The sequence below is a fragment of the Plecotus auritus genome (genome assembly GCF_963455305.1).
Source record: "Plecotus auritus genome assembly, chromosome: 8".
NCBI classification, from domain to species: domain Eukaryota; kingdom Metazoa; phylum Chordata; class Mammalia; order Chiroptera; family Vespertilionidae; genus Plecotus; species Plecotus auritus.
Window position 1 is genome coordinate 65,312,543 of NC_137782.1, and position 25,432 is coordinate 65,337,974.

General features: G+C 48.7%; 1 protein-coding gene across 1 annotated transcript; it reads right to left on the bottom strand.

Moving 5' to 3' along the window:
- Window positions 1-19,288: 19,288 nt before the first annotated feature.
- On the bottom strand, window positions 19,289-24,978 carry TCF15 (transcription factor 15; the record flags this gene model as incomplete). The annotated part of the gene is made up of 2 exons (XM_080684777.1): window positions 19,289-19,735; window positions 24,460-24,978. 2 exons carry the CDS (start codon window positions 24,976-24,978, stop codon window positions 19,661-19,663), a joined length of 594 nt encoding a protein of 197 aa, XP_080540903.1. The 3' UTR covers window positions 19,289-19,660.
- Between the last annotated feature and the right edge of the window lie 454 nt (window positions 24,979-25,432).

Below are 25,432 nucleotides of genomic sequence, written 5' to 3' on the forward strand. Positions count from 1 at the left end.
AGAAGAGAGCCACACACTACCTGAGGGAATCAGGGGAAGGTTCACAAAAGGGTGGCAGTTGAACTGGGTCTAGAGCAGTGGTTCTCAACCTTTCTAATGCCGCGACCCTTTAATACAGTTCCTCATGTTGTGGTGACCCCCAACCATAAAATTACTTTCGTTGCTACTTCATAACTGTAATTTTGCTACTGTTAATGAATCGTCGTGACCCACAGGTTGAGAACCTCTAGCAGGGTCGCCTAAGATCATCGGAAAACACAGATATTTACATTACGATTCATAACAGTAGCAAAATTACAGTTATGAAGTAGCAACGAAAATAATTTTATGGTTGGGGTCACCACAACATGAGGAACTGTATTAAAGGGTCGCAGCATTAGAAAGGTTGAGAACCACTGGTCTAGAGGGATGAGGAGAAGTTCACTGGTGTTTTTGTGGGGGGAAACTGAGTCCTAAAATGGAGAAGTGACTGTGCACAACCATACTGAGAGTTAGCAATGGGGCAGAGACTTGCAACCAGGCCTCCAGTCTCTTGGATTAGCCCTGTTTCCATTGCCCAAATCTGGGAGGACATGTAAGCGAAAGAACCCACCTCGAAGCTGTGGATGAATGCTGCTGCTGCTGCTGCTGCTGCAGGAGTAGAGAAGGGGATTCTTCTAGACTTTGGCTCTCCATTCAGGAAGAGGTAACAGCAGAAACCCTAGGACTGGCATGGATTTGACAAAGGGAAGGAGAGACTGGCCTTGGGAGGGAGGAAGAAAGATAGGGAAGGGGTGAGGTGAGGAACACTTAGGTTTAGCTTCTTAGGTAAAGTTGGATCAAAAAAGAGACCCCTAGTATGTCCTTGTTACCTTTACTGAGGTAATTAATATTAATAGTGTTACTACTCTAGCAGCCATGTTTTATTGAGCATTGATTACGTGTTAAACACTGTCTGTAAGCCTTCCATGCATTACTTCATATTGCCCCCCACCACTAGAAACCCAAGTAGTTATTACTTTTATTCCCATTTTCCAGACAAGGAAACTGAGCTTCTGTGAGGTTAAGCTAGGACTTAAATATAGTCCACGTGGCAACAAATTCTACATACACTGAGTGGCCAGATTATTATGATCTCTGAACGCATAATAATCTGGTCACTCAATGTATATCCTATATAATAAAAGGCTAATATGCAAATTGTCCCCTTGACCAGGAGTTCAACCAGCAGGCAGGCCGGCGAACTGCCCATGTCCCCTCCCCCTGGCCAGGCTGGCCGGACCCCACCCATGCACGAATTCATGCACTGGGCCTCTAATACACACACACACACACACACACACTGAGTGGCCAGATTATTATGCGTTCAGAGATCATAATAATAATATGGCCACTCAGTGTATTTTTCCTGCCTTTCTCTCATTATTCTTTGGGCATGGTATATGGTTATGCTAGTCACCCAGCATGGGGCATGAGTAGGGAAGAAGGAGAGGCAGCAGAAAAAAGAGAATTGTACATGACTTAGATACATTTATTCATTTAGTAAATTGTATTCTCCATCACATTGGAGCTTTTTTTCTGTATCCCAGACTCTTAAACAGTTCCTGGCACATAGTAGGCACTCAAAAAAATGTTTGCTCTTGTTTGAATTCTATTGCAAAGAAAATGGGTGACCAATTAAAAAATATATAGGTTCATATATTCTAACACAAATCCAAAGTAATAATAGCACAAAGAAGATAGAATTTTATTTTTCTCAAGTCTGGGTATAAATGATTCAGAACTGGCATGATAGAGTTGGGGTCCCAGGCTTCTTCTTTCTTATAGTTCTGCCATCTCTAGGGTGTTGCCCTGGTCAGATGACTCCCCCATGTCTACACCACAGCCTGTGAGCAGGGGGAAAGGCAAGGGGCAGCCATGAATTAAAAGATGCTCACATCACTTCTGTCCACATACCACTGGTCAGAATTTAGTCACATAGCTATAACTAGATGCAAGGGGGAGGCTGGGAAATGCAGTCTTATTCTATGTGGCTAAGTGTTCGGATAAAAGTCAGAAGTTTTATTTCTAAAGGAGAAAGGGAAATGGATATGAGAGGCAGCTAGTGGTCTCTGGCACAGATAAGAAGATGTATGGGCACCAGTAGAGTCCACAGTGAGAAGACTCCATAGAGAAAAATAGCCTCTCTCCCACTAGCCTGCAAGTTCCCTGAGGGCAGGGGGCTATTTAATTACCCTGATGTCCCTGGCAGCTTCTAGCTCAGACTTACAGAGAGGACCTCGCAGACCCTGGGTAGAGATTGATGATTTGATGGAATCAGAACAAGTGGGTGAGAGGGCTCTTGCTGGTGATGAACAAAGTGGAGAGGGTTAAAGGTCAGGCCGGGCCTCTGGGAGGCAGCCAGCATCAGTGGAGAGACACAGGAAGGTGACTGGCAAGAGGGCTGGACTGGGTAAAGGGGCATAGAGGAGTCTGGAAAGGCGGAAGCAGCATGGAGGTGGGGGAGGATGGCTTAGTAACCACAGCTCTTCCCTCAGTGGATGCTCAACAGCCCACTCTTATCTCATTGGTGAGGATAATGGTGCCTAAAGTTGGAGGGGTTGGGGGGGGGGCGCGTAGATGGGGAGGTGTTTGTCTTAAATACCACGGGCCCATTCCTGTCAGAAAAAAACCATCAGTGGTTTCCTTCCTTCCTTCCTTCCTTCCTTCCTTCCTTCCTTCCTTCCTTCCTTCCTTCCTTCCTCCCTGCTCCCCTCCCTCTCTCTCTTCCTCCCTCCCTCCCTCTTTTTCTTCTTTCCTTCCTTCTCTCTCTTCCTTCCACCTCTCATCCTCTCTCTCTCTTTCCTTCCTTCCTCCTCTAATTATTCAATTTGTCCCAGAAATAATTTGAATCCTTTTTCCAGAAAGGATTTCATCCTGTACGGGGGGGGGGGGGGGCTTCAAAGAGGTATCCAGGTCTGTTCTAAACTGGGCAACAAATAGCCCTTTCTCTCTCTCTCTCTCTCTCTCTCTCTCTCTTTCTCTCTCTCTCTCTCTCTCTTCTATATAATAAAAGGTTAATATGCAAATCGACCAAATGGTGGAACGACTGGAACTCCTGCAGCCCCTCCCCCTGGCCAGCCCCACCCCTAAGCAGGCACCTGGACCCTGATCGGGGGTGGGGCCGGCCAGCAAACTGCTTGCGGCCCCTTGCCCTGGCTGGCCCTGTCCATGGCCCCTCGCCTTAGCCAGCCTGCCCCCGGTGGCCCCCATCAGGGCGGGCCAGCTGGACCCCACCAGTGCACGAATTTGTGCACCAGGCCTCTATTATATATACATACATATATATATATATATCCTATATAATAAAAGCCCAACGACCGAATGGCAGATCAACTGGTCGACTAATCACTATGACGTGCACTGATCACCAGGGGGCAGACGCTCAATGCTGGAGCTGCCCTGTGGTGGTCAGTGTGCTCCCACAGCACGAGCAGCTGCTCAGAGGATGGGTCCACAGCTGCTGGGCTGACCAGGATGAGCAGTGCTCCCACAGCTGGCCAATTTCCACAGGCCATGCCCCCCACTAGTTCACGAATCCATGCACAGGGCCTCTAGTATATATATGTGTATGTGTGTGTGTGTGTGTGTGTGAGTGTGTGTGTGTGTATACATGTGAACAATCTACATACATACATATGGATATATAATCATATGTGTCAGGAGTTACCATGCTAGTCTCAGGAGGTACAGTGGCAAGCAAATCAGACAAGGTCCTTGCCCTCATGAAGTTTATGGTCAATAGAGACAGATGATACAAAAATAAATGGATGAATAACTATAATTATTAAATTATTAAATCAGCCCTACAAAGAAGCAAAGGATGCTCTGAGAGCATATTCAGTGTTCATTCCAGCATTCATTATACCAGTATTTAACAAGAGAGATGATAGAAGATCATTTTTCAAAAGAGTAAAATCATGCCTCTTGTTCAAATATAAAATGAACAAGTGTCAGCATTTTTATTAAAATCATTAACTTATGAGGGAATCACACACACACACACACACACACACAAAATGAAGAATGCTCAAATTAATTTGCTAAAGATGCAAAATGATTTTCTTTCAAGTGGACCAGGGGTGGGCGGGGATCAGTTGCACCTCAAGCAGATAAAATATATTTGCATCTCTATGGACAATAATTATTTGTATTGCTATCAGCCTTGTTACAATTTACAGAGATGTATGATGGCTGGAAGATAAAGAAAGGCGTAATTGCCTGGCTTGTGTGGCTCAGCGTTTGAGCATCAACCTATGAACCAGGAGGTCACAGTTTGATTCCTGGCCAGGGTTTCAGGCTGGATCCCCAGTGTGGGGTGTGCAGGAGGTAGCCGATTAATGATTTTTCTCTCACCATTTCTATCTCTCCCTCTCCCTTCCTCTCTGAAATCAATAAGTAATATATATTAGAAAGGCATGATTGCCACAGAATCAGATAACCCGAGATGCGGAGATGACAAGGCATAGCATTCCATAGGCCAGTGGTCGGCAAACTCATTAGTCAACAGAGCCAAATATCAGCAGTACAACGACTGAAATTTCTTTTGAGAGCCAAATTTTTTAAACTTCTTCTAACGCCACTTCTTCAAAATTGACTCGCCCAGGCCATGGTATTTTGTGGAAGAGCCACACTCAAGGGGCCAAAGAGCCGCATGTGACTCGCAAGCTGCAGTTTGCCGACCACGGCCATAGGCTATTCAGTGATCTTTGTGGTCTTTTTTTCTATTTCAAGTCTTTTACAATTTTCCCTGATATGAGTCAGACCTGTGCTTGGTATCCGTAACACAGAGGTAAGCCATACAGACACAGTATCTCCCTCAGGGGGAAGGTTATAATGTTGCCTTATGTTGTAATAGTGGGGTGGAGGGCTGGGGAACACACAATTTCTGGAAGCCAAACTGAGTCTTTGCCATTTTTGTCTAAAATCAGATTATAAAAGTACTTTGTACCCTGAGAAAAACCAGGGCTCTTCTGTCTAGCTCTAAATCCCCAAATAAATGAAGTCTTGGGCCTTTCCTGTGAGTTACTGACTCCCTAACAAAAACGACTTTATTTCATGTCTGCAAAACCCCATCTGAAAACATGTGATTACCTTTGCAGATATAAAAATCAGGTGAGAAAATTGCTGTGTCTTCTACCTTGGACAGGCTAACCCTTGGTAATTTTTCCCCTCAAAGTATCTGTTAATAGTTTTCATTTGGTGATTTATTGTTCTAAAACCTGGATCCTCTTGTGAAACTTCTTTTCAGGTAAATTTTTATTTGATTTCTAAATGCTTTTGTCTCTGAATTTTATTTGAGACAACACACAGCAACAGCAGCAACCAAAATAATTACAGATTGTTGTAAGTGCCATGAAATCAGTAAGTGTAGTGATACAATAGAGATAAACTTGGGAAGAGAGAATTGCTTTAGATTAGGGGTCAGCAAACTTTGGAAGGGACCAGACAGTAAGTATTTTAGGCTTTGAGGGACATCCAGTCTCTGTCACAACTCTCAGCTCTACCATTGTGGGAAAGCAACCATAGACAATATGGAAATGAATGGACATGGCTGTGTTCCAAAAAAACTTTATAAAAACAGGTGGTAGGCCAGATTTGGGATATGGACATTGTTTGCTGATCCCTGTTTGAAATCACGCAAGACTTTCCTGAGAAGGTGCTATTTAAGATGAAACCTGGAGAATGAGAAGAAGCTGGCATTCCAAGCAGAGAGGGAAGAAAGCACAAAGGCCCTGAGGTGGGAAAGAGTTTGGTGTATCTGAGGACCTGTAAAGGCGCCGCTGACCAAAGCACAGTGACTGAGGGAGAGCATGGGAGATGAGGTCAGCGATGTTGGCAGGGGCTGGCTCCTACAACATACTGTGGGCCACAGTAAGGAGTTTGGATTTTATTCTAGGAGCAAGACATTACAGTGTTTAAACTGTGGAGTGACGATGTCAGATTTTAAGTTTCCAAAGAGAACTCTGACAGCTGTAAACGGGAGGGGGACAAGATAGAGGAGTGAGACTAGCAAGTAGGCTATAGTAGTTATTTGGGCAAAAGCTGACAGCAGACATGAAAAATGGCCCAGATGCCCTGGCCGGTGTAGTTGAGTTGGTTGAGAGTTGTCCCATGCACCGAGAGATCATGGTTCGCTTCCTGGTTGGGGCACATGCCTGGGTTGTAGGCTCTATCCCTGGTGGGGGGCATGCAAGAGGCCGCCCATTGATGATGTTTCTCTCTCTCTCTCTCCCCCACTCCTTTTCTCTCTCTCTCTCTCTAAAATAATAATAATAATAATAATAATAATAATAATAATAATATATGAAAAGAAAGATGGCCCTGGAAATGAAGAGAATGTTGGACTAGAGAGGCATTTTGTGGGGGTGGGCAGGTATGAGGTGGGATTCACCTCAGCATCAAAGAGCCCCCTCCTCCCATTTCCCGCTGCATAATGCCTGAACTCCTCTCCCAGGTGACCAGGCTTCCTGATGTGGCCCCATGAACTTTCCAGCCTCACCCTTGCTACTCCTGACTTTCCCTCACCACACCGCCTCCCCGCAACCCAGAAGAATGTACAAGATTCTACAGCACAAGTTGTGGGGCTCTCTTGTCTGTCAGGCCACGTGCTTCCCCCTTTAGACTGTGAGTTCCTTGAGAACAGGAGTTACCACCAATGTATCCCCACAAAGTGAACGAAGTCACAGTCTTGAAAAGCATTAGTTGACTGAATAAATCAACAATGAACAAATAAAGCCTCAGATGTTTGTGCTGATGCTCATTGAATCGATTAGTTTATAGGAGAGTAAATAAATGAAAGGAATGAATGAATGAATGAATGAACTCACAGTGCCTAACATCAAGTCTGCTTACACAACAGACTAATAAATATTTATCTTTATTATTTAAAAATGGAGTATATTTAAACCATATATATTCATATGGTTTAAAATATATAAATAAAGATATTGTGGAAGTCTCATTCTCACTCTTGGTTCCCACCACTTTTATTAGTTTCTGATCTTTCTAGAGTTTCTTCAAGCAAATTTATGCAAATGAAAAAAATATACTGTATTGTTATTGCCCAAGGCTATGCTTGGAGAGGGTAGTGAGGGCTGAGCTGGTAGGGCTTTGTCTATCCGTCTCCCATTTATCCTGAAACTTGAATCAGAGCCCCAGACTTGGGCTTCATCCTGGCTGGGGCTCTGACCTCCCACCTGGCCTGCAGGCAGGGGAGGCACAGCCCCTCCGGAGGAAGAGATAGCAAGGTTCACTGTTTCCTAAGAGAGGGCTGGTGCCATAGGCTCTGCCTGAGCTGCTGCTGGATGGAGCCCCACCTAACTAAAGAGCAGCAAAGCCCAGAAAGAGAACCTTCCTCCCTTTCCATTTCTCCTTCAACTTGTTCTGAAGGAGAAAGTCTCCCTTGAATGCTGGTGTGTTTTTAGCACCTCTCTTAACACTTACTTCCCTTTTTAGCAGGGAGCCAGCCTCCACCTCGGAGCCTTCTGCAGGCAGCCGGATTTGGCAAGAATTTAATGACATTGTTTTGTTTTCATTGTACTTATTTTTATGGTTACCTTCTATTTATGGCACGGGATACTGGTTTTCCATTTATGGAGGGATCTAAAGTTCCCTTTTGAAATGAATATTTTTATGTTTTTAAAAGAGGGTCCGTTTAAAGAAGAACATGTTATGTAACCGGCAGCACAGGTGGTACCCAGACATGAAAAGAATAATAAAGAGGAGTGTGATGGGCTGGATAGGATGAAATGCCTCTCAGGTCAAATGCTTCTCCCCGCCCCTGCTTAACAGAAGGGACCGCTGAGGCTTACTGAGGGGAAGGGACTTTCTCAAGGGCACACTAACGACATGGACTGAGAACTGGACTGCCTGGTCCCTCTGTGGTGAGGACAATGTGTGCCAGAGGGGTTGGGCAAGGGCCAGAGATCGTGTGCACTCTCATCGGCCTTGCCACTGCACTGGGTCCTCCAAAGCTGGCCAAGTCACAGCCAGAGGGCAGAAAGGGCCTGGGCCCTGACGGAGAGAAGAGAAGCACGTTGGGGTTCATCAAGCACTGAGCATGTGCTAGATCCTGCACTGGGTGCTGGACCTTGCCCCAAGGGGACTCAGGGATTCAGGGGAAAGACACATCCTACACAAATAATTCAAGTTCCTGGAGGCAGTGTGGCAAGTGCTCCAACAAAGACATTGCTAATGACATCTAGGGCTTTTGCCTGCAGAGCGTCCATTTCCCCATTTTCTTTTGGGAAACCATCCCTCTGCCACTCTTGCTTTTTGTAGCTCAGGCCAGGCAAACCCCACATCTACGGCAAAGGTGGGCACATGACCAGGCCTGGCCAATCAGAATGCTTCATTCCTCTGGCCATAGGGATTGGCATAAAGTTGGACATATGGCCCAAGTCAGGCCAATGGGGACCTTCCCCTGGACTTTTGCTGGAACTGCTAGGAAGATGGCCCACTCCAAAGGAGTTTCTAAAAGGATAGTTGTGATCCAAAGTTGCTGGCAGCCATCTTTGTCTCTAACAGAGGGGAGGCTGTGTGAGAATGAAGCTGACATTGATACAGTTCTATTGATATCCTAAGATCATCTGCATTCAGCCATAAAACGAGTGTCCTGAAGTCAGTTCTGGAAACCAATAACTTATCTTTTTTTTTTTTTTTTTTTTCCATTAGCCACTTTGAGCTGGATTTCTGTCACTTACAACCAAAAGAGAACTGGCCAATTCCAGGCAGAAACACATGGAAAATTGGACAAGGAGAGCAGTTGGGTTGATGAAGACTTGGCTGGAAATCCTTTCTGATAGGGGTAGGACTTGAGTAGGGTATTGAAAAATGAAGAGGATTTTGGTGCATGAAGAAGAAATAATAATTCCAGTGAGGAGAGCAGCTCGGGCAAAGGCTTGGCAGTGGGACCTGCAAGGGCTGGCACAGTCAGTGGGGCTGGGGAGAAGGGGAAGGATAGAGAAGTGGTGGGAAAGGGACTGGCAGGGAGGGATGTGCCTGAATTGTCCAGAAAATCAGTCTATTCCTTTGCCTGCATCCTTCTTCTTTCATCGATTAAGTTATCCACAGTCATTTATGAAGCACCTACTATGTGCCTGGCACTCTTGAAGGGCCGGTGAGATAGCAGTGGACAACACAGGCAAAGTCCTAGTCCTCTTGTACTTTCCAATCTAGCCGAAGGAGACAGGCAGTAAACAAGATAACTAGATAAATAAGTATCATAGAGTCAGGTGGTAATGACTTATGAAGAAAAACTATGACAAGGGGATAAAGATTGGTGGAAAGCTGTTTGGGATGATGAAAATGGTTGCACGACATTGTGGATGTACTTAATGCCATGGAATTGTACACTTAAAAATGGTTAAAATTGAGAATTTTATGTTAGTATATGTTACCACACACAAAACAAAAGATTGGTGGAGGAGTGTTGTTTTAGCTTGGGTGGTCAGGGCAGGCCTCCTCGAGAAGGTGGTATTTGAGCAGAGATTTGAGTGAAGGGAATTAACAAGCCTTGAGGATAGGTGAGGGGAGAGCATTCTAGGCAGATGTCAATGGGCCTGGTGTGTTCCAGGAACTGCAAGGAGGCTGGTGTGCCTGGAGCTCAGAGAGCAAGGGGAGTGGGAGGGAGATGAGGCGACAAGGGCGGCAGAGATTGGCACCCCAGGAGAGAACCTTGGATTTCATTGTAAGAGTGATGGGAAGTCCTTGCAGGATTGGGCAGGGGAGGGGCATGAACTGACCCTTTTTACTCAACTCTTCCCTCTCTCCCACACTCCATCAGTCTCTTAACTGAGGTATTGATTTCACCTCTGCTTCCTGTGTATCTCTGCTGGCTGCTGCCCTCTTTTGCCTGCCTTCGTGACTGTTACCTAGTTGAGGTCATCATTTTTACATGGATGACCCAAGTGGCCTCCAACCAGCCTCTGTGCCTTCCCCCAGCCAGCCCTCACCTTGGTCACCAGGGGCTTTCCACCTGCACCTCTGAGTAGTCCTTCCCTTAGTGAAGTAGTCCTTCGCAAGTCCCTGTCTACAGTGTGTTCTCAATAAATATTTGTTGAATAAATGAATGAGTTTGGAATTTATCTTTTAAGAACAATCCCACCACCACTGCCACTACCACTATGGTCACCACCACAGTCAGAATCACCGCCAGCCAATTTGTGTGCCAGGCTAATCACTTCAGAGTCTGAATCCAGTCTGTTTTTCACAATCCTAGGAGGAAGCTGCCATAATTAACCCCATTTTAGAGATGAGAAAACTGAGCTCTGGTGCAATTAAGCCATTTTCCCAAGGCCCTGTAACTCTGAAGCAGGAGAGCTGTCAGTCCAAACTGCCCAGTTCAAAGCCATGGCCACACCTTACAGCTGGGAGAGGTGTATAGGCATTATTGCCTCCATGAGTCCCTGAACCTCACATGAAGGCCAATTGTCCATGAACTTCTTTTGGGGAGTAGGTTCACTTGGGGAGCTTTCATCAGTCTTGGAGGGGTTCTTGATACCCCTCTATTTCAGATGCCCTTCTGCATACAAAGGAGAAGGATGGAGAGTTTTTTAAATATTGGACGGATGAGGTCCATGCTTTTAGAAAATCACTCTGGCTATTCATTGCTGCATTATTCCTAAGAGAAAATATTGGCCATAGACAACAACAGTATGGTGATTACCAGAGGGAAATGGGGTTGGAGGAGGAAGAAAAGAGTAAAAGGGGGAAAAGGGAGACTTGACTTAGGGTGGTAAACATACAATCCAATATATATATATATAATGTATTACAGAATTGTAAACCTGAAACAATTTAATATTATTTTATTAACCAATGTCACCCTAATAAATTCAATAAAAATTTTAAAAAATTATTGGAAACATCCTTCATGTCCACCAATAGTGGACACCTTAATTATGTTATGGTACATCCTCCCTTATAAGGGAATAATATGCAGCTATGAAAGTGAATGGGGAACCTCTGTATGCACCAACATGGAATCATTCCATTATATTATTTTAAATGAAGCAGTCCTGGCCGGTAAGCTAAGTGGTTAGAACATCAGTCCTCGCACCAAAGGGTCTTTGGTTTGATTCCTGGTTAAGGGCACATATCTGGGTTGCAGATTCGATCCTTGGTGCTGGTCAGGGTGTGTGTGGGAGGCAACCAATTGTATCTCTCTTACATCAATGTTTCTCTCTCCCCTCTTTTCCTCCCTTGCACGCTCTCCAAAAATCAATGAAAAAAAATATCCTCGGATGAGGATTAACAAAGAAAAAAATAAAAAGAAGCAAAGTGCAGACCAGGGTATATAAAAAGCATCTATTTGTGTTTTTAAAGAGAGGGAAGGTAAGATCATAGATCTAGATTTGCTTCTATATACATAGAATATCTTCAGCAATCTTCACAAGACAATCGCCAATGGAAACCCTACCTCATATGGTTTTTATGAAGATTAAACGAGGTAATATTAGATAATTGTTAGAAGAGTGCCTGGCACATAGTAAGCACTGGGTAAAAGATGGGTTGCCTCGGGGGATGGAGACGAGGTGTCTGAGAGGTAGTGAGAGACTTACTTTCGCCTGATGCTCTTAGGTACCTTTTGAATTTGTTACCGTGAGCAAATATTTTTGATATTTTTCTATAAATTAAAATTAAATATATCTACATAGATAAGAGATCATCTGAGGGGGTGGGTCAGAGACTGGCAGGAGGTTCCACCCCGAACTCCCAAGAATTCGCTGGAATTGGTGAAAGGCTACATTGTGTGATGTGAAAGTCAGGACGTGAGGAGAAAGAAGAGGGGGGACACCAACACACCCACACTCCAGGGCCCACTATAAAAAGCACATTTAAAAACACCAGACTGGAAATGTTTTTTTTTTATTATTATTATTTTAAATAGCAAAAGCGCGTCCCCCCAGGAGGCGTGTTGCAGCTGCGGCTTCGGCAGTTCCCAGGTGATGTCAGTCCTGGCCAGGCGCCAGCCCTGGCCCCTTGGAGACGGTCTTGGTGGGTTCAGCTTGACTGTTTTTCCTTCCTGAGACTTGAGGACACCTTCCTGTCTCAAAGAAAGCAGCCTTTCCAGGGCTTTCTGAGAGCCGGGGCAGAGGAGGTGGTGGGTCTGGGCTGAGAGGGGAGGAGAGGCTGGGGAGGGTGGGCGAGGGGTGGAGGGGAGGCTGCCTCCAGAAGAGTGAGAGTAGCGGGAGCAAGACAGGCCCAGCTCCTGGGTGGCTCCTTAGCCATCCCACAGGGGCAGGAGGGGATGTCCTCCTTGGGAATCCATGGCCTGCCTCCCTGACCCCTTCCTCGCCCTGCCCTGGCTGCTGCCTGGGGGACAGATTGGGGTGGGATGGGGTTGGGGGGTGAGAGACATTCCCACGGAGTTCCCAGCTGGTCAGCGCCTATTTTCCTCCCAGAGCTCTGGGCCCATCCCTCTCTCCTCTATGGTTAAAGGCCCATTGCCAGTGTCTTCTGAGCCTGCAGGCAGCGTGGGTTTTTCTGCAGACAGAGGAACCGCAGAGCTGGGTTCGAGGTTTAACTGCACTCCTCGCTGTGTGACCTCAAGCCGGCCACTGCTTTCTGATCCCCATCTGTGAAATGGGTAAAATCGACTCTGCAGGGTGGTGTGCAAGATGACAGCACGATGCCTCTGGGTCCTTTGGCAGGTATCTGCGAAGCACCCACTATGTGCTGGCACTGTGGGAGGCACTGGGGATGCTGCAGCATGATGGCAGCCAGAGGGTGTGGTGGGCAGGGGCTCTGGCCTGGCTCTGTGATCTGGGAGAGTTGCAGCCTGCCTTGGAACCTCGTCCTGTAGCAGGGGGACAGTAGAGGAGGTAGGTGAGGCTGGGGACTCTGGAACCTGCCTACCTGGTCCACATCCAGGCCTGTCATGCAGTGGCGGTGGGACCTTGGGGAGCCATGTTTCACTGGGTTGGGGCGGGGTAGCTGAGTGACAGGGCTCGAACAGTGCCTGGCACAGGGGTGGTGCTCAGTCAGGCTAGGTTGTTGCTACTCTCCAAAGCTTGCCTTGCTTTGACTGCTTCACGGAGCTGCTCAGAGGATAGATAGATGTCAGGGATTATCAGGTTATATTCAGGGGACACCCAGGGACCCGCAGGTGTCCCATCAGCCATCTGATGCAGAGGTGGGCTGGACAACTTTGCAGAACCTTTCACACTCGGCAAAGCCTCCCTTCTCTTGCCTCCGAAGCATAATTTCTCCGTTTCCTCGTTCCTGGTCACACATGTCCATGAGCATTGGAAGCACCCATCACATTTATTTTTGTCTTTAAATTTTTTTTAATTGTTGAGAGAGAGAGAGAGAGAGAGAGAGAGAGAGAGAGAAAATTTGTTCTTCCACTTACTATGCATTCATTGGCTGTTTCTTGTATGTGCCCTGAACGGGGAATCTGCAACCTTGGTGTATCGAGGCACCCATCACATTTTTATTATCTGCTCAAAACTTGATTTTCTGATAGAGTGTGGCCTGCGCAGGGCAAGCACCACATCTGTCTTATTCTCTGATCATCCTTAGAGCCTTGCGTGGTTCATGAGCAGGTCAATGTCTGTTTGTTGACTGACCAACTGACTGACAGGCTGACCCACCACCTGAAGTGGCTCTGTGAAGTCATACTCTATCCTATGCCTTCCTGCTGTGGCTAAGGTGATGGCATCCGGAACCGGACCCCCTGGGTTCGAATCACAGCTACGCCATTGCCTAGCTTGGGCTTGTTTTTTGAGGCTGTGAAGTGAGCATCCTGTTGCAAGAGTGAGGCCATTGTGTATGCACTTAGAGCGATGTATCTGACTAGTGAGTCACATCAGTGTCACTCTCATACTCATCACTGCTCTGTGACGTGACACCAGGCAATGACTGGGACACATGGCATCTGGTTCTGGCTCATCTCTGACTCTCTGTGTGATGTTGGGGATACCGCCTCACCTGCTCTGGGCCTTAGTGTCCCCACTGGTGACTAAAGGGCTCTGAGGAGATAAGGTTCAGAGGCCCTTCCATTTAGACTCTCCAAGAACCTGTGTTTGAGCCTCTCCAGTCCTGGGAGTGTCCGCAATACTGGGGAGCCCGTGGGAGGTGCAGCTTCCTGGACCATCCCAGACTCTGATGCCCTTGGTGCAGCTGGGTCCTGGGCTCCTCTGGGCAAGGGGTTGGGGTAAAGAGCCAGGCTGGGGATGCCCTTTTCTGTCTTGTTCTGGAAGCCCAAGTTTGGTCGGGCCCTTATAGGACTAGATGAAGATGTGTGGGGCTGTGGTTGAGACCCCAGTGGGGCTCTGCAGCCAGAATACCTGGTTCACATCCATTTGCTTATTAGACACCAAGTGACCCTCGGCATGTTCTTTAACCTCCCTGGGCCTCAGTTTCCTCATCTATAAAATAGGACAATAATAGTACCAACTTGTTGAATAGCCTGTATTAATTAACTTAGTAAAGTGGGAAGACCAAGGACTGACACATAGTAGGTCCCCAAAAAAGTTAGGCAATTTTTCCAACCTTTGAGGATCCGGCCATTCAGAAAAAAAAAATCAACTAAATTTTACCAGCCTTCCCTCCTACAAGGCCAGTCTGCCCCAGTTTACAAAGTCCTTCTGGTCCACCATGTGCAGGCTGTACCGAGATGAGGAAACCCAAGGCCCAGAGATGGGCAGATACCCACCCTGGGTCACACAGGACCAGAGGCCAAGCTAGACCAGGCCAGGTCTCCTGCCTTGCAGCCAGTTCACCCTCAGCGCCTCCTGGGTTTCCAAGCCCTGCTGGCCTGCCCTCTGACCCTGGCCTCCTGGGAGCCTGATCCCAGGCCCATGGGGCCTGTAAGTCTGGTCTGAATTAGACACGCTGAGAAGCAAAAGTTGCCCCCCCACCCCCCAGCAGGCCGCCTGGTGGGACCGGGGCTCACAGCTGCTGAGGCTCACAGGGACATAAATCATGGTGGCAGGAGGCTTGGGGGCTGGGAGCACCTTAGTCTCCCAAAGGGCACGGGGGCCTCAGAGTCATGGGCAGGGGTGCCTGGGTCCACTGGGGGTATTTTCTACCCTCTGTTGGAGCAGCTGAGGTGAGGAAGAGTCAGAGGGGGCCAGGACACCGTCTGGCAGGCCTTACATGCGAGCGGGCCAAAATCTCGACCTCAACTTTTCATTCTGCAACCATTTACAAACATACAGAGAAGTGACAGAAGTAATACAGAGAACTCCCATGTACTCTTTACCTGGATTCAACAAGTTTTAACAGTGGGTCATATTTGCTTTATCCTTCTCTTACTCACACATTTTTTTCTGAACCATTTGGGAGTATGTCACCTCCATCACGTTCCTCTACCCCTTCATAATACTTCAGGGTGTATTTTTTAAGCACAAAGAGACCCTCTTACATAGTCATACTATTAGCAAATTCAGAAAATGTAACATTGACACAAACTTTTATCTATTGTCCTTATCTCAATTTTGTCAACTACCCAATAATGTTCTTTATAGCATTTTCCCGCTGCCGTACAGGATCTAGTCCAGGTCATGTGTTGCATTGTTCTGTTGAGGTCTAGATTTTTGATGTCATGTCCACATGAAGGAAAACCCGCAGACTGGATTGAATAAAGACGTTCAACTTTACATGGATGTCCTAATGTGTTTGTAAATCCTCTACTTAATGTTCTCAAGGTAATGCATTCTACTTGTGACTGTGTATGGGTGTTTAAGAATTAACTTGCCAAATATGCCAGTTTTCAGAATTCTGTTTTGTTTTTTTTTTTGTTTTGTTTTTGTGTGTGTGTGTGTGTGTGTTTAATCTAATAGGAGCCTAATAAAATGGATGTGGCTTGGGCCAATGAGGGGAATTAAATGAGGTGGAGAAGCCCTGGTCTGGAGGAAGGGGCCTTCTTAGCTCTGCTCAGCTCCAAATGCTGTGTGACCATGGCCCATTGCTGTCCTTCTCTGGGCTTTGGTTTCCCCATTGCCATGGGCGAACTGTGAGGCCTTCCTACTTGCAATTGTGGGCTTAGGGAAGGGAGCCCTGTGTACTCCCTTAGAGGAGGGAGACCTGAGTTCGCGGAGGCCCAGCAGGTTGCTGCCTCTGTATTGGCTAAGTCTCCTCATTGTAAAATGATGAACTCCAGATCATTCTTGCTCATGCTAATGCCCCTCATGGGGGTGGAAGATGTGACCTGGAGTTTTCAGCCTCCTCTTCAGGGTCCCAGGTGACTTGGCTGAAGCTGGTCATCCACTCCCTCCACCCTGAGTTTCTTTTCCCTGAGCGCCTTTACTCCTCTGGCTCTAAGATACCCTCACTTAGGGATCCTGGAGGAGCCTGGCTGGGCTGGCCCATCCTGATGGCAAAAAGTGTGCGTTGGGGGCAGGGGTGTTAGCCAAATGGCCCCAGAGGTCCTGGTCCGCAGCTGTCCTCTCTCAAGTCACATGTGTTGGGCTGGCCTTGCTGCTCACAGAGGCTCATAGACATTAACTGTCTATTACCCAGGAACTCAAGGAAGATAGCAAGCTGAAAAATGCGCAGAATGGAACACTACGCAGCTGGGAAAAAGTGTGAAGCAGCTCTTTTAACACTGAAGAGTCTCCAAGATGTATTGTTAAGAAAAAGAAAAAAAAGGTAAAACAGTGTGTAAACTGTTATGACTTGTGTGAAAAAACTCTGTGACTTGCCTGTATCTGTAAAGACTATCTAGCCGGGAATCCCCAAGACCCTGGTTAAGTAATGGCCTCTGAGAATTGGAAATGAGAGGGTCTTCTGAACTGTGAACTCCGCAAATGTGTTATCTACTTCAAAGGAAATACAATTGAAAGAACCCAGTCTGAGCAAAGGAGTGCAAGAGGAGCTCCTGGGATGCTGTGGACAGCATTCCTTGGTGTGCATGCTGGGTATACAGGTGTCTCAGCTTGTGAAAACTCGTTGTGCTGTACATTTAGTGCATGTGCACTTTCCTGCCTGCATGATACACTTTGATAAAGTTTTAACCAAGTATGCTGTGAATGATTGTGTAAGTGTATGTTTCACAAGAACTCTGCAGGATTCATGTTAACTGCTTACCTTTGGGATGGGTGAGAGCTCTAGGGTCTTGTAGCATTTGATTTTTTTTTTTTTTTACAATGAAAACCCACCAATCTTCTTTCAGAAACAGTCATCAGTATAGAGCCTTTCCGGAAGGACACACAGGAAACTGCCAGCAGCAGTTGCCTTTGGGAAGGAGCCTGAGGGAGGTAAGTACTTTTCACTGCATATTATTAGATACAAATTGAATTATTTGCCCAGGATATAAATGGTCTATGAAAACTATTTGACAAGGCAGAACAAATACTTATCATTTTGTCCCATCTGGTTTTTTTTTTTTTTGCTGGTTAGAGATCAGGCCAAGGAGTCCCAGAGGGGTCAAGCAACTTTTCTGAGGTCACCCAGCAAATCTGGTGGCAATAGTGGGCCTCTAGCCCAGAGCACCCAAGTGCCTGCTCTGCCCCCCACTCCCAGGTTTCCTGCCATTGACGAGGTCACAGTCCTTTTCCTGTGGCTTTGCCAGGGGCTGCCTGGACCTGGACCCGGGTATGTGCAGGGAGTGCAATGTGCTTTCCTAATTAGCTCCAGAAGGGGGAAGCGCAACTGGATAGGAACATTAGTGTCCCTGGAACACAGGGGAAGCAAGGTAGAGGGCACTTGGAAAGCTGTCCTGGGCAGGACTTAGGCCCCTCCTTCCTCTACTTCTTATACCAAATGGACTACATGTAGTGGTTTCATGGCCTACTCCAACCTGGACTGGCAACTCCAGCGACCCCTTTGATTTCCTGGGGTCTTGGTTTGTCTGTGAGGCAGATATCCTGTGGTGTCTGGCACAGTGAGGGTGCTGGGTAGTGTTTGTTGATCTGCAAAAAGGGCAGCTCACTTCAGGCTCAGGCAGAGAGGGCAAGTAGGGGGTGGCAGAGAGGATCTGAGCATGGACTTTGGAGCCAGACTTCAGTCGTAAACAATAAAAGTGTTTGCTAAATAAATTTAAACAATAGGCACATGAGCATATCTTTAGGAGGGCGCTGCCTGGCTCTGCAGCCTCTCCCAGCTCCTCTGCCTCTCTTCCCCTCTCCTGCCCCCTGAGCGTCTCTGATCCTGGCCGCACAGGGACAGAGCCTCAGCTGGAGAGCCAAGAACTCCCGGCTCCACTGGCCAGCTGTTCCCATCACGGTCTCAGCTGGACCTGTGAAATGGGGAAACACCAGCCTCCACCTCCCGGGGCTGCTGGGAGAACTGGGGTCACAGGAGCTGGCACTGCATCTGGGGCGTCTCCAGCAGGGGAGGGAGATCACTTGAGGCTTTAAAGGTGGGCAGATCTCACACAGTCACCCTGCCACGTGCCAGCCATGCACCTTTAGGCGCCATCATTCCTCCAAACAATCTCAATTAAAACAGGGTAAGAATACCCCCTTTTAGTACACGTGGAAAACTGTGTGCCTACACAGCCGTTTGTTAAGACAGGAATAGGAGATGGGTTCAAGTACAGGCACACCTCGCTGTATCACACCTCATTTTATAGCGCTTCACAGATTTTTTTTAAGGCAAAAACCTTCCACCAGCAAAAAGATTATGACTCACTTTATCGCGATACTTGCTTTACTGTGGTGGTCTGGAACTGAATGTGCAATATCTCCGAGGTATGCCTGCATCGTACATTCATAAAGTGGAATGAGCAGTCACTAACGGAATAAGGGGGCCCTTTACCTCTGTGATCTGATTTGAGATGACAGCCAAGTTAGATGAAAACAAAACAAAAAAGCAAGGAGCAGAAAGTATGTGTAACATGCACCGTTTGTGTAAAGAGTGGAAGAAAAAAGGTATTTTTTTTCCTGTATTTGCTTGGTTGTTCACGGGAAATGGGTATCATAACTGGTGGCTGAGGCTGCCTGCAAAGAGAAGTGGTAGGTGGATAGGTGTCTGCTGGTGATACCCTTTGGCACCAACAATCTTTGTATTCACTATATACTTTCTTGTACCTTTTGAATTTTGAACCATGTGAATGAATATATTCCTTATTCAAAAATGAATAAAATTAAGATTTCTTTACCAACCATACCAGACACCTAACAGGTATTCAAGAAGACGATGAGGAACGTTTAGTTATCTTGACTTCTGGGGTCTTCCTGCGTTCTCCCAGCCCATCCCTCCAGGGCACAGGGCAGCACTGGTGACATCTGTGCCTCTGCCGAGGTCCAGTAGAAGGGTCACCTCTGACCGCCGATGTCCCCAGACCCTTCCCTTCCTCAGTTGGGAACATCTTTTATTTAAAAATACCTTTTATTTTAAACCCACCAATTCTCTCTCTCACACACACACATTTACACACTCATTCACTCATGTACAGACATGCACACACCCTCTGTCACCAACAGTCTTTGTTTTTCCAAAAGTTCTGCCTTGTCTCTGACCAGCCAGGGCTAGGGCCAGCTGGACGGGTCTTCACAGCTCTCCACGGTGGGGTAGAGATGTCCCAGGGGGCCTGCCGGAGGGTCATGGGCCCAAGCCATTGTCCTCTGGTCCCTATACAATCGAGGGGTAGGATCGGCTCCTGGGGTCTTCTCCCCTGTTCAACCAGTGGCTGGCCTCTGGCTTCCTTCTCCAGGATTCTTCTTGGAGCAAATGCAACAGGGGTCCAGGCTCATCTCCGTGGCACTCGAAGGGGGGCCACCCCCCTCACCTTCAAGCAGCTGCCTCCCAGGTCACGACGGCCACTCTACAGGAGGGGAGAAAGAAGTATTAGGAAGCTGGATCAGATCGCAATGAATGCGGGAATCTCTGTGTCCAGTAATACGGGACTTAATAAATACATCACAGCCACGCGATAAAGTTCTCTGCAGCATAGGGCAGGAGAAACTTTTTATGAACTGCTATGGAATGATGTTGAGATAACATTATTTAAGGACAAAAGCACACAGGAACCTGTGTGCTGAGATGTCAAGAGAGAGAAGGGCACATAAGAAATTGCTAATAGATTTCCTCAGAGAAGAGGAATTTGATGGTGGAGACACAGAATGAGAGAGAGGCATTTTTACCTTCCTCACTTCTTCCCTATGTGGTCAGTTGCTTTTTAAAAAGAACCCAATACATAAATATTTTACATTAAAGGGCAAAAGAAAACCCACAGTAGTTATCCCGGTGCCTGGCTATATGCCCAGTGATTACTCATTGACCTCAGAAGGAGACTATGGATTCTTCCTCCCAGCCTTCATTCAGCGTGTTCCCTCTGCCAGGAAATATGCTCTCTGCTCCTGTCTCCCTGGGAAGGTTTCTCTATTCCTGCAATTGGCTAGCACTTCCTGCCTTTCCGGGGACATTTCACCAGGATATCTCAGAAGGGGAATGACTGGGTTTCTCTTTGTCTCCATCAGGCTGGGAGCTTGGGGAATGTTCTTCACTCTGTGACCCCCGTTCTAGCCCAGGACCTGGCATGTAGTAGCTGCCAATTGATGTTGCTTGAATCAGTGATGACCACTGGAAGTCGAGCTAATAGTAGCAGCACCTGAGGCCACCAGTCCTTCACCCCACAGGGGCATTTTCTACCCAATATTCTGAGGTCGGACACATGGGCTTCATCCTCACTGTAAGCCAGCGAGATCACAGACATTAAAGGTCTCCAGCTGTTGAGTGACTGGCCCAGAGGCATCCAGCCAGTTGGTAAAAGAGCTGGGCTGGAAATGCATGTTGTCCAACAATCTGTCTTGTTTCCAGGACATGATGGTGTCTGAAATCCCACTGTACATTCTCACCCTCTGTGCTTCACTAGGAGGTGATGGGACAGGCATCTTTCTCATCCATCTAGAGAAAGAGCTGACCATCTGGGAGCTCTGCCCCCTGCTCCCCTCCACCCTTGGGCCCAGGTTGGGGCAGATCCATCCAGATGTGAGCCAAGCCTCCCTTGAGGCTCTCTGGGCCCAGGGACAGTGTGTTCATTCACAGGCAGGGCTATTTTGAGGGCTGAGGCCACAGTCCCAGCAGAGCCTGGGGCTTGGGCTTCTCAGACAAACTCTGGCAGGAGTATCTGAGAAGGGGGGATGGGGTAGGGGGAGGAGGGTTTAGTGTTGAGGATGGGGGATAGAAAACCGGCCTCCCACCCTTTCATCTATGTCCTCAGGAAGAGCCACCTCCACCCCGAGTCTGGTGGTCATTGAGAGTCCTCAGTCCCATGAGAATGCTGGGACTGAACCTCAGTTTCTTCATCTATAAAATGGGGACAAAATTATTCTACTTGCAAATGCAGCTGTGGAAGAAGCTTGTTAACTGCCAAAAGCACTTGAAGAGGCACTTGAAGAGGCCCTGACGAGGCCCAGCTTCTGTGTCTCTTAGGAACTCAGCGCCAAGGGCTCTGGGAAGCACCGTGGTTAAAAGTGGGTTCCAGGGAGACAGATATGAGCTTCGATCTCTGCTATGCCTTGGACTACCTGTTAGACTTCTGACAAGTGACTTCACCTCACTGAGCCTCTGTTCCCCATGTGTAAAGTGGAGTTACTGTGCTGATATTAACCCTGAGAAAGCCCTAAGCACAGTGTCAGGAACACAGTAAGTGTTCAGTGTTCACAAGTATTATCAGCATCATCTGGTAATGGCACCTCCTCACCCTAAAGCCCTTGGTGCCACTTCTGCTCCATAGCTGAGAGCATCAACTGGAGAGGGCCTTATAAGACAGTCCTATCCCACCCTCACCCCCCAGGTGATAAAAGGGGAAACGGCAGAGTCAAGAACTCCCTTTCTATCTCACAATTGTTACTTCTACCACAGAAGGCCTGCCTCCAGGGAGCTGTTTCCATGGTGACCTCAACACCAGACCTGCCAGTGAAGGGATAGGGTCCGGAGTCTTAGAGCTTTCTGGCCCCCCAAAGCTCAGAAAGGAGCCCCCAGGAGTTCCCTAAGACAGGCGGTTTCCTTCCAATCAGGTCTTCGAGGGGCCAAAGCTGGCCAGGATGGCCCCTTTCACCTATTCCCAGAGGAGCCTGTGGAGTTGAGAGCATGCCTTCTGTAGCCAAATTTGGCTGGGTTCTTGGTCCTGTAACAGATCCCAAGGAAGCAGCCAGACCCAGGCAAGGGTTCATGACCTGTGGGACAGACCTGAGACCAACTTACCTACCATGGGCACATGATAGACACACCTTCTCCCCCAGGCCTGCAGTTACAGGCCCTCGCACACTAACTTTTTCCACGTCCCAATCACCCAGGCCTGAGTTCGAATCCTGGCTCCATCATGGGCTGTGTATCTGAACCAGTGACAGCATCTCTAAGCAGGTGTGGATAACCAGAGCACCTCCTTTTCAGGCTGCCGAGGAGTGATAACCCGTGATGAGTGCTTAGCACAGTAGATCAATGCTCATCAAGACCACTGTCACTGGCCAGTCTCTGCCTCTCCTCTCTGTTCCATCACCTTCAATATCTTCCCTGTTCTTTCGCCAGGTCTGGCTCCAACTCTTGCTGTGCCCTGCTTCCAGAACACCTGTCTGTACTCCCTCATCTGCTTGACTTCATTCCCAGGCATCCACCAGGAACCCAGCCCACTGGTTATGGGCTACCTCTGGGCTCTGACAGTCCTTTAGTCTCTCCCCCTCCCCACCATCAGGCCGTAGCATCCCTGTCCTCATCTCCTTGCCCTTGGCCCTGACACCACACAGGGAGTTCCTGACTGTGGTGAGTGAGGGTCCACAACCTGCTTCTTTGGGAATGTTCTCAGAGCTGACAAAAGGCGGCTGTTGGGTAGTTAAGGTTTGTTGAATGACGGGACACAGCAGCATGAAAGGCAGTCAGGGAGTATCACGGAGGGCCCTCCACACCCCAGGCTGGCTTTTGAAGGCCCACTCAAACTTCCCAACTCAGTCTGTAGCACTGACTGGGGCCCACAGCTGAGAGCAGCAGGAACCCTCAGCGAAACCGAGGCAGCCATGGGGGTGAGAGGCCAGAGTGGGAGTCTAATGAGCCAAAGAGGTGGTCTGAGGCCAGGACACTGTAGGGCAGCCATGAGAACCAAAGACGGGAACTCAGAGGCCTGAGTCCATGCCCTTTCACTTCTGAGAGGACTATGGGCCATTCTCAGCCTCCACTTCCCCTGTATACATGGTAGCAGCTGGACTCCAAAGTTGTCACACAGACCAGAGTCCTTCCTGCAAGAATAGCCCAGGTCAGAAAGGGGAAAGGCTGGGGATAAAGCAGGCTCCTTGGGGCTTGGGCAGGAGAACTAGCTTTTAGCCAAGAGAGCCCCCTGGCAACCTCTGTTGCTACCCAGCCCCATTCACCACCAACCTGCTTCTCATTACCCAGGACAGAGCAGAGGAGCTTAATTCCAGCTCGGCCAAGCCGAGTCCACAGTGCCCTCGCCCAACACTGCATCCCTTTTGGGGTTGGGTGCCCCCAGGAAACCCCGTCTTCACTCCTACTGCTCATCAGCTGGGTACCTCAGGCTCTTGGTTGCAGGTATGCATCCCCTTCTCAGTCACCTGCCTTGGATCAGGTCTCTGGATAGGAGACAACTGTTTCAAGGTCAGGGTAGCTCAGGCAAGCTCAGAACCTGCCTTCTGGCTTCCCAGCCGAGTAAGTGCTGGCATCCCTGCCTCACAGCCTCACAGGCAGGATCACTACCAGCCCGATGAAGTTATTGGGAAGGTAAAAAAAAAAAAAAAGATGATCAGGAAAGCATCTGGCACATAGGAAGAGCTCAATAAATGATGGCCTTTGTTATTATTTCCTCATGTCCTCTTCCTAGCACACCTATGGTTGGGGGGGGGGGTGATTTCCCTGGATGAATTTTTAATGCAATACCTGACTAATTAATCAGGGGCACTGATCTCTTTCCTTTTAGATTGTCAAATAAAAAATGATAACAGGCCTGGCTGGCATGGCTCAGTAGTTGAACCAGGAGGTCACGGTTCGATTCCTGGTCAGGGCATAGACCCAGGTTGCTCGATCCCCAGGTGTAATGTGTGCAGGAGACAGCCGATTAATGATTCCCTCTCATTATTGATATTCCTATCTCTCTCTTCCTTTCCCTTCCTCTCTGAAGTCAATAAAAAATATATTTTTAAAAATGACAACAGCCAACACAACAATAGCTGTCTGGTGTGAATGAATCAAAATTATACCTATTTTTTTTTTTTTTGGTCAGATCAACAAAAAAATTTATGTTTTGGTGTGTCGCAGAATTTTAGTAATTAGTTTATGTGTGCCATGAGATGAAAAACGTTGAAGATCGCTGGTCTCAATCCTGCGTGTGCTCTGGACTTTCCTGCACCCCTCTGACTGGGAGACATTAAGCAAGTGGTTCTGTTCCAAACCAAAGCCTGGGCTTGGTGCAACACACGCCCCACGAACTCCACGTCGCGTTCCACTCTCTTCACTGGGGTCTCCGGCCCTCTTTTGCTCCGTAAGAAGCCCTGACCCCCATGACCTCCTGCCCGCAATACTGGGGCGCCACGCACTCACCCCCTTGCGCTGGTTGCTGAGGCAGAAGGTGCAGATGGAGCGTGGCTGGCGGCCGCCGTCGGAGCCGGCGGGCACCGCGCTCTTGGCACTGCCGGCCGCTCGGAAGCACGGCTGCCCGTCGTCCGCCGCGTCGCCCAGCAGCAGCACGTTGGCCAGGTGCGCGATGTAGCTGGACGCCAGGCGCAAGGTCTCGATCTTGGACAACTTGCGGTCCACCGGCTCTGTGGGGATGAGCGTGCGGAGTGCTGTGAAGGCCGTGTTCACGCTCTGCGTGCGGTCTCGCTCCCGCGCGTTGGCTGCCTGCCGCTGTCGCACCACCACCACCGGGCCCGCGCCGCCGCCCGCTCGCCGGCCGCCCCCGGGGCCCGGGCCGCGCCGCGCCGCCTCCAGGCCCTCGCAACAGCCAAATGACTGGTCGGAGGCGTCGCTCTCGCTGCGGTTCTCCTCGTCCTCGCTCAGCAGCCGCACGTCCGGGTACAGCACGTGCGCGCCGACGGGGCGCAGCAGCGCGAACGCCATGGGCACTGGGCCGCGTTCCTCTGAGCACTGCGTCCCAGCCTCGGCCGCGCCCCGTCGTGCGCTCCCGCGCGCTCCCACGGCCCCGCCGGCCGCCGCCTTATAGCCGAGGGAGGGGCCAACCACGCGGCCGCCCCGGCCCGAGCGGGTGGGCTCCTTCCTGGCCAATGAGGACGCGCCCGCTGTGCCCTGGCCAATGGCGACTCGCCCGCCGCCCCCGTTCCCCAGGTTGAAAGCGTCCCGGGAGCTGGTGGCCCGCCCTGAAAGCTCCCAGTCCCCGCCGGCAAGCCGGGCAAATGCCTGGAGTCTGGATGGGTCGGGTGGCATGTGCGCAAAAACGGACTTGTTATCCGCATTCTAAACCTGCAGAGATTGCGAACAGGTCCCTTCCCGCTGGGCTTCAGTTTCCTCGTTCGGTAGGAGGATTGGGAGAAAGAAGCTCGGGTTTTTGTGCTCT